The 9239-nt window shown below is 51.3% G+C and overlaps 1 protein-coding gene across 1 annotated transcript; it reads left to right on the top strand.

Moving 5' to 3' along the window:
- Positions 1 to 8082: 8082 nt before the first annotated feature.
- Positions 8083 to 8877, top strand: LOC125549397 (alpha-amylase/subtilisin inhibitor-like). The gene has a single exon (XM_048712821.1). The coding sequence runs from the start codon at positions 8111 to 8113 to the stop codon at positions 8813 to 8815; it is 705 nt and encodes a 234-aa protein (XP_048568778.1). The 5' UTR covers positions 8083 to 8110; the 3' UTR covers positions 8816 to 8877.
- The last annotated feature ends 362 nt before the right edge of the window (positions 8878 to 9239 follow it).

Genomic DNA, 9239 nt, shown 5'->3' on the forward strand with positions numbered 1-9239 from the left:
TTGTGATGATGCTGCTGCTGCTGTACTACTTGTGATGATGTTGCTGCTGTACTACTTGTGATGCTGCTGCTAGTTGTGATTTTGTCAAGTGATGCTGCTGCTACTTGTGATCTTCTAAAATGACCCCTTTCTCCTGAAACGTTGATTAATTTCCGTTTCAGTTGAGAAATGGGGCACTCCTAGGTCAAGAAAATTAGCAAAGGTCATGCCCAATTTTCTTGACCTAGAAGGTGCCCGATTCTCAACCGAAATAAAAATTAATTTGCTTTAGTGGTTGGATTAGTTTAGTATTTTTTTCACACACTCAGACACCCTTGCTTGCCATGTGTGTGAGAGAGATAGTGAGAGGACACAAGAAGAAGGGGGTTAGGAAGATGTTGCCTCCTCATCAAAGCTAACCATCTCCCCCTTTTCACCCCTTTTCCTTTGTCTTTTGTGGGTTGCAAGGAAGCTACTGTCTTAGCTAGCTTAGCTTGTGCACAAATCCCAGTGTTACAATCTAGAAAATTAGCCTGCAAAGATGAGGTCCCATGCTGGCTATACCACTGCATCATGCAACAGTGCCTTCAAGATCCAAGGCAATATCACAAACATCATAGGCAATTTGACCAAACTCACAACCTTGTATCTTTGCAGCAACCAACTTTCTAGACACACCCCTCAAGAACTAGGTTACCCTGAGAACGTGGACTTGGACCTTAGCAACAACACACTAATAGGTTCTATCCCAAAACACCTAGGCAATATCACAAACATCTCTCAATTGTTCCTTGACAATAACCAACTTTTTGGCGACATTCCTCGAGAATTAGGTTATTTGGTCAACTTAGAGATCTTGTTCCTTGACAATAACCAACTTTTTGACCAAACTTTGTTCCTATTTAGAGAGAAACATGGCCAACAACGATGAGGCCCGGGGTTCAGGCGTGAAGGCATTCTGGGAGCTGTCCCAGGAGATGGAGGAACAACCTCACTTGTATGAGGACACCGCCTTCCCCACCGATCCTGAGACCACTGATGGTACCGCCGAGGATGACCCCACTGATGCCACCACTGATGGTGCCGCCGAGGATGCCACCACTGATCACGGCGGCGCACGCACAGATGGCAGCCAACCGAAGAGGCAACGGAAGGACCGGCGCCCGACCGTGCTCCGCACCCTCAAGGAGGAAGTTACTGAAGTGGGCTCCGACGGGAATCCAACGGCGCCCGAACGAATAGTCAAGGGGTACTCGCTTCATCTCGGGTGCATTCTCCGGAGCACCGTCTCGATCAACACCGAGAACCTGAGGCATCCTAACCAAGGGAATTTGCGCAACCTCCTCTTCACGAAGCTGCACGAACGATACAAGTTCCCCGCTGAATTTGAAAACACAAGCCTCAAAGGGAATAAAGTGAACAATGCTGCCCTCACGAAGATGAGCAAGGCCCTGTCTACTTGGAAAAGCAATGTGAAGAGAATGATCGAGAAAGGTGAGAGTTATGAGAAGATCAAGGAGAAAAATCCTTCGATCACCGAAGATGACTACAACGACTTCAAGATCAATTGCTCGAGCACCGCAAACTCCGAATCAAGTAAGTGGGGGAAAGAAATGCGGGAGCTGAACTTAGGGGAACACACACTCGGTCCCGACGGTTACAGAGTGGCGGAGCCTATATGGGACAAGGAGGAGGCGGACCGTGCCGAGCAAGGCCTACCGCCCCTCTTCGATAAATACGGTGACAAGTAGACCAGGAACTTTGTCAGGGCCCGGTACAAGAAGGACCCGAAAACAAAGGAGCTTACCACGGATCCGAAGACCAGGGCGCTTGAGCTTGTTCTGGTAAGGAATACACCCCCGCGTAATTAGCTCCATATGGTTGCATTCTAATTAATGAAGCCAAATTTCTAAATGGTTCACATTCCTTCCGCAGGCGACTGAAAGCAGTAGCGCGGGGTCGACTAAGAGCAACCCTTGGGACACCACTCTAAATAGGGCGTTGAATGTAATGAAGAACAAGGATAAGCTCAGTAAGCCGACGTCAGCTGGTCGTGTGGCCGGCAAAGGCTTGTCGACAAAATAGTCGTCATACTATAACACTGGTGGGCGAAAGGAGAAAAAGACCAGCTCGGAAAGCCAGGCGCGCGAGGTTCAAGAACTCAGGGCACAGGTGGCGCGGATTCCGGAGATTGTCCAAGAGCAAGTGCAACAACAACTCGGAGCGACGATCACCGCCATTGTGCCTACCTTGATCCAGGGGATTAGTGCGTGGATTGCGGGCGGCCAACAGGGGCCGCCCCCGATTCCTAGCTTCACGGCCAGCAACTCGCAGAACGCGATGGCGGGGCCATTGATGTCTCCGGCGGAGGCGGCATTGGTGTCTCCGACGCCGGCACGGGAGCTTAATGCACCCGGGTGTACACCGGCCGGCACCTCTGCAGCAAGCAGCCCCTCCGTCAACTGCACGCCCGCCGTTGGCGGTGCCTCGACATTAGCCGAGCTCGACGCCATCATCACGGTAACTAATTAAGCCTCTCTCGGCCAAGGACTTCATCTCATTGCCTTTGACTGGGCATCCCTGACGCCCTACATGTTTTCGCAGGGCGCCGCCGACGTTCCGTGCACTCTCCTGCACTTCGTGAACAACGAGTTGGTCGATGTCGCCAAGGGAAAAATCGTTCAACCGGGCAACCCCTTGTTCCACGGTACCCAGATGCCACCCAACTTGTTTAGGGTTCAACTGGTTCGGGTGCTGCCAGGCTGCGACGAGTTGTTACCTCCGATTCGACCCGTCGGGGCCGACGATGATGACGTGATGACCCTCAGCGCCTGCCTGAGCTGGCCCCTGCTTTGGCCGAAGAGCCAGATTCGTTTGGGGGCGGGGGACACCACCCCAAAGACAACACCGCCAGTCGTGCCGGCGCCAAGTCGGCCCCATGGCAAGACCGCCGCAACGGTGCCGGACATCCCTATGCCACTGGATCCAAACATGCATATGGCACAGGATCAGAACGACGACGACGACGATACATTTGCCAACGTCGATCAGTACTTTGCCGATCATGGGTACGGTGGCGACTTCATGGGGCCTCCTTCTCAAGAACCCAACCCAACAAAAGACGTGCGCGATCTAGCTGGTACCATGGAGAAGCCAAGTTGCAACAGGCGCCGTCTGCCGTTCAGCTCTCAGGAGACGCCTCCAGCTGCCGACTTGACCGAGCCTCAGATAGGCGAGGTGCGAAATATTATCAGCCCCAACACACTCAAGAAGGCGGTCTGTGAGCAGAACTCGGTCCCATTACAGGAGAAGAAGAAGGCATGCAAAAGAAAGACTAACAAGGGTGCGGGCCAGCCGGCACCGAGTATGATCCGTGCTCAGGACGGGCCACCTTCACCTGAGGATATCTCGAGGAGGGTGCATGTGGCGGCTAGGCCGATGCTACCGAGAAATATGCTCGATGCTGCAACCGGTGCTATGCGGAGTCTGCATGACAGTGTTCTTTCTTTGGAGAAGCGGCGTCTCAGAGAGAAGGATGTGGCATACCCGGTTTTCGCGGCCAAGGTGCCAGAGGGCAAGGGCTTTGTGGATAACTCTATCGGGGGTACGATCGTCCTGCGGTTTGATGACATCCACGCTATGTTGAACCTTCATCCGCTGCACTACACCTTCGTTCGGCTATTTTCGCTGAGTATGAAGATGCGGATCATTCGCGACAAGACCCCGGACATCGTGATAGTCGACCCCTTCTACATGCGTGCCAAGATCTTGGGCAGCGCTGGGGACCGGCAAGTCGCGAGTTCTTACCTCGAAGGCGTCATTCTGGCAAACCAAGATAAGGATAACTTCCTCGTGCCTTACTTTCCCGAGTAATTCCTCCCCTCAACCGCCCCGTAACATATGAATTCTTAGATTTCGATCGTTTTTCTTTTAACATTCCGTGTTTTCTGCAGTGACACATGTTGCACGCTCATCCTCCTAAGCCCCAAATATTCCATGGCCACGTATTTCGACCCGGACCGTCAGTCGAACGTAGACTACACAAATGTCAAGAAGGTTCTTGATGATGTTCTCCCCGGCTACGTCAAATCTGGAGGCACCTTCACCAGGCCTATTCGTAAGTATGGGAAGCACATGTTCTCTCACAATACGACGTTCTGCTGCGTCAAGCAGCCGCCTGGCGGTCAGAAGGGTGCCTACTACGCCATCCATCACATGCGGGCGATCGTACAGGACCATCATCAACTTCTGCTACCGAGTAGACTCAAAGATTCGGCCGCGAGCGTGTCGGCAATCCAGGACGCGGACATCAGACAAGAATTCTTTCGCATCTAGTCGGAGTTTGCGGAAATCATCCATCAAGATGTCCTTCGTACCTCGGGGCAGTTCTACCTCAGAAATCAACCGTCCAACAGTGACATCGACACAATCCTACAAATGCAGGCTGACAACGCCCGTTGTTTCATGACTCCCATGATAGACGGCGGCTTCATCCACGCTCCGGTCCCTTGAGTCGAGTCGAAAGCAGTGATGCTGTGTCTAGTTCTGAAACATCGATTGGCTCATATTGTAATTAAACTTTAATGAACTTGTAGTATGTCTCTTTGGTTTCGAGAGTCGTTCAACTTAGATGTAATCGATGCTATTAATGTCTTGCTTTTCTCTTCCGATCGTTCTGTTGCATACTTATATTTTGCTTATGTATTGTCTGTGAATTGGTACTAACGTTTCGTTTGGCTACTGCATAGCGATGCCGTGGTATGTCGTGTACAAGGGTAAGGTTCCCGGAGTCTACAACGACTGGGAGGAGTGTCGGAGACAGGTTCACCGATTCAGCGGTAACAGTTACAAAGGGTACACCACTAGGGCCGAGGCCGAATCTAGATACGCCCGCTATCTAGCGGGAGAGGGGAGGGAGCGTTGGAGGAACCGGATGAAGACGAGTTTCATCGTGATGACCGCAGCTCTCTTCTATGTGATGGTAGTTTAGATGATCGATATCGACTTGTAATGTGAAGACAAACTCGCGGTCTCGAGACTTGTAATATAATGTTCTATCTTTGTTTGGTCTTTTCAATTTAGAGACTAATATGATTGAATTGTATTCGGAGACTAAATGATGAATTGTATTCAGAGACTAATCTTCTATTGTATTCGATGAATCTGTTGTTGATGTGTGCTGTCTATATTTTGTCCAATTATACATTTTGTAACCTGTGCAAAAAACAGAAAATAAAAAAATAAAAAAACCTAATATTCATACTAATGGCGGATCACATCATAGTGCGCCATTAGTATGCAAAAGATACTAATGGCGCATCATTAAACAGTGCGCCATTAGTATGCCGAAGTTACTAATGGCGCATCCTGTTGTTGTGCGCCATTAGTATGCCTACTAATGGCGCATTGTTGTATATACTAATGGCGCATCCGAGGTGCGCCATTAGTATACCAGATACTAATGGCGCACTAGTGGTGCGCCATTAGTAAAATATACTAATGGCGTGGCACTAATGGCGCACCGCTAATGCGCCATTAATGGCCAAATTAGGTGTGCCATTAGTAGGCCTTTTCCTAGTAGTGACCGCAGGGCTATCTCCTCGTACTTCGCGGGGAGTCCGGGCTCCGGCTTGGGCTCGACGAGGACGAAGCGGCCGGTGGGTGGGGAGGCGTTGGCGCCGATGCGGACGCCGGAGCTGCGGGTGCGCGCGCTGACCGGCGTGCCCTGGGGCTCCGGCTTGACGGGGCGGAGGCAGGGAGAGCCACCGGACGAGGAGGAGGACCCCCCGGCCTCCATGCGCCTCGGGGTCCAAGAGCTTCCCCGACGGCGTGAGAAGGACGGGGGAGCGGGGTACTCGAGGCGTGGCGTGTTGCCGCCCTCGATGTACTCGAGGACGGCCTCCAACGTGCGCCCGGGCACGCCCCACCACCGGCGCCGGCCATTAGAGTTGAGCCTGCCGGAGGGCACGACACCGTTGGTGGCCTCGAGTTGCTCGGCGTGACGGCGGCGGAAGTAGGGCTCCCAGAGCGGGCTGTCGGGGACGTACCGTGGCCCCTCCCTCGCCGCCCGCGGCAGGGACGCGCGGATGCGTGCGATCTCCGCACGCCGCGCCGCCCCGGTGGGTGGTGGTGGCACCGGCATGCCGCCGGCGCTGATCCTCCAAGCCCCGGGCACCCGCATGTCCGGCGGGACTGGGTACTCGGCCTCGAAAAGGAGGCGAGCGTCGTTCTCGTGGAGATGGCGGCGGCCGAAGCCATTCGCCGCCGCGCCAACGCCTGGGAAGCGCTCGGCCATGGGTGCTGGAGACGGTGAGAGAGAGAAGAGGGAGGAATGACGACGGCGAGAGAGGAGAGGGAGGAACGACGACGGCGAGAGAGTACGAGTCGCCGAGTGCGCTGGGGCGCGCCTTATATAGCCCGAGGCGCCGCCCCATGTGCGAGCCGCCGTGAGCACGTGTGGCGGGCGCGGGAGGGCGAGGGACGCGCGTCATCCGGCCTTCACTGCGCCGCCCGTGAGCATCAATGGTGCAGGCTGACCGGCGCGGCAGCGCATCAGCTTTGGTATTGATTCGCCGCGGGAAACGAGGCGATGAGGACGACGAAGGGGCGAGAAGAGGGTAGAGTCGCTGACGCGGCGGGCCCGCGGCTGTTTCGCGCCAAAACAGTTCGCCCCGGCGCCCCCGGGCGCCCCCAGCGCACCGGGATCGGCCTGGGTCCACTGACGCTGTTTTCGGCCCAAGCCGGCGAAAATCGGGCTCCTGGAGGCGCGATTGGGCCGTTTTTTCGGCACCGGCGCGAAAAAAACGCCTGGGGAGGCCTTCCTGAGAGCGCGGCTGAAGATGCCCTAAACAGACGCACGCTTGCCTCGAATCAGATCGCCGCTCCTGATCACTTTTTTTTAGCATACTCCTGATCACTTTTCGCACGACAACCTCCAATTGCTGCCGTGGTCCTTTCAGCAAAAGTATTCATTAATAAATGAAGAATTGTATGTCCACCTACTACCTACAGAACAAAGAACAAAATTAGACATCAATTTTTTTTAAAATAAAATGGAGCATTGTATATCTTTGTAGTACATAATAAATCAAAAAATAACATCCATGACATTAATTAGGTCGATCAGCAGAAAATAATGAGGCAGAAAGCAAATCTATATCATTAAATGAGATCCACCTGGTCACATAGTTCTTTAGATTTTTTTATATACATAATTCTTTATTGATAATACTTATCATTTATAAATGCAGGATTGTATTTCCAGCTATCTATCTGCAGAATAAAGACAAAATATTTCGTTAATAAGTGGAGCATTGTATATATGCCCACCTATGCAAAAAAACTAATCCTGCTTATTAACGAAATCTATAAAACTAATGAGGATAATCTACAGAAAATAGTCTTGCTGGAAGAGCCAAACATATAACTTTAAATGAGGTCCACCTGCAATCACATATTTCTTTAGATTTTTGATATACATAATCCTTGCTTGATAAAACTTATCATTAATAAACGGAGGATTGTATATTCAACTATCTATCTGCAGAATAAAGACAAAAGATTTCATTATTAAATGGAGCAATGTATATCTGCCTACCTATGCACACAAAACAAATTGATCCCAGAATAAAAAATCTATTACGAGTCCTATCGAAGAAAACATTGTGGCAGAAAGAACCGAACTTGGGACATTGAATCAGGTCAACCTACAATCACATAATACTTTCGATTCTCTATATACATAAATCTTTCTACATAAAACTTATCATTAATAAATGGACGATTGTACTGTATATCCAACTATCTATCCAAGGAATAAAGGAGAAAAAAAATCATTAATAAATGAAGCATTGTATATCTCCCTACCTATGCACACACAATAAACTGATCGAAGAAAAAAAAACTATGACACTAATGAGGCTTGTATATAGTAATTGTTGTGGCAGAAAGAACCGAACCTAGGACATTGAATGAGATCCATCTACAATCTGGAAATACTATTCCGATCTATCCTTTTTAAATGCTAGAAATTACATGTTCCTCACCACACCATCTATATAATCCTACTATTTGGATGCCGACGGGCAGAACAACACAATCAGCTCAATTACGAGTTACTACTTTCATAGCCATGGAACACTTCTGTTTCTTGGTCATCCTCTCACTCTCTGGCTTGGCCATGGCCTTGCAGCTGACCAGCCCGTGCAACGCTGCGCAAGCTCAGCCGCAGCCGATCTACGACACAGATGGCCATGAGCTAGCAGGCCACGACATGTACAACATCATGCCGGTGGACCGCAATTTGAGCGACCAATGCGTCTACGTTAGCTCATTACGGGACCCCAGATGTCGTATGCGTGCGATTCTGACACCGTGCAAGAAGTTTGGCAGGAATCCAGATGGGTATGTTTCGATCAAGCTGGCCGAGGGGAGCTCCAACTCCAGCAAGGAGGCGTCACCCCAGCTCTCGACCGACGTCGTGATCGAGTTTCCCGGCATAATCACCTGGTGCATGCATCGTCTCCAGTGGTACGTCCATGGAGGGATCACTAACCAGACGCACGTGACCGTCGGCCGCCCCAGAGGGATGGAGGGGTGCCAAGCGCCGGCAGGCACATGCAAGGAACAGAGTTTCCTATTCCGCGTCGAGAAGCACGGCACCGGGTACAAGCTGACGTCGTGCTTCCATGCGCCGTGCCGCGATCTTGTGCTGTTCGACTACGATGGACGCAGGTGGCTGACCGTAGAGAAAGATGGGCACGAGCCTCTGGTGGTCGTGTTCAAGAAGTTCCATCTCGCCAGCTTGCCTCCTGCGAGTGCTCCCCAACTAGGCTAGTGTCTATGCTACTATGTATGTGTACTTGCTTAACCGTTCAATGCGAGGAATAAATTTCTAGTGGAAGCATGAAACAGTCCTATTTTGCTGGTCGTCCGGTATCGCTAGCTTTCTTTTATCGGGTCATTTTAGTGCACCATGTATCAAAGTGTTTTGAGGCCTTGATTCGAACATCATGAGCTCACTCAGCTGACCTAAAGGACAGCCAGAGAAATACAGGAGCCCATCATCGAAAGCAGAAAATTAAGCCATGTGTGCATCATTCGATGCAGAGGCCGAGGGATATAGCCTCTTTAAAAAGAAAGTGATGCCGGACTAGAGATCGGCAAGCATGTCTTGAATATCAAGAAGCGGGGACTCTCAGGGCATCTCCAGCGGCGCCCCCAGGAAAGCCTCCTCAGGCGATTTTTTCGCGCCGGCGTCA

The sequence above is a fragment of the Triticum urartu genome, chromosome 3 (assembly GCF_003073215.2).
Source record: "Triticum urartu cultivar G1812 chromosome 3, Tu2.1, whole genome shotgun sequence".
Taxonomy (NCBI): domain Eukaryota; kingdom Viridiplantae; phylum Streptophyta; class Magnoliopsida; order Poales; family Poaceae; genus Triticum; species Triticum urartu.

Coding starts and splice junctions, on each gene's coding strand:
- LOC125549397 (XM_048712821.1), top strand. CDS start 8,111: ATGGAACACTTCTGTTTCTTGGTCATCCTCTCACTCTCTGGCTTGGCC.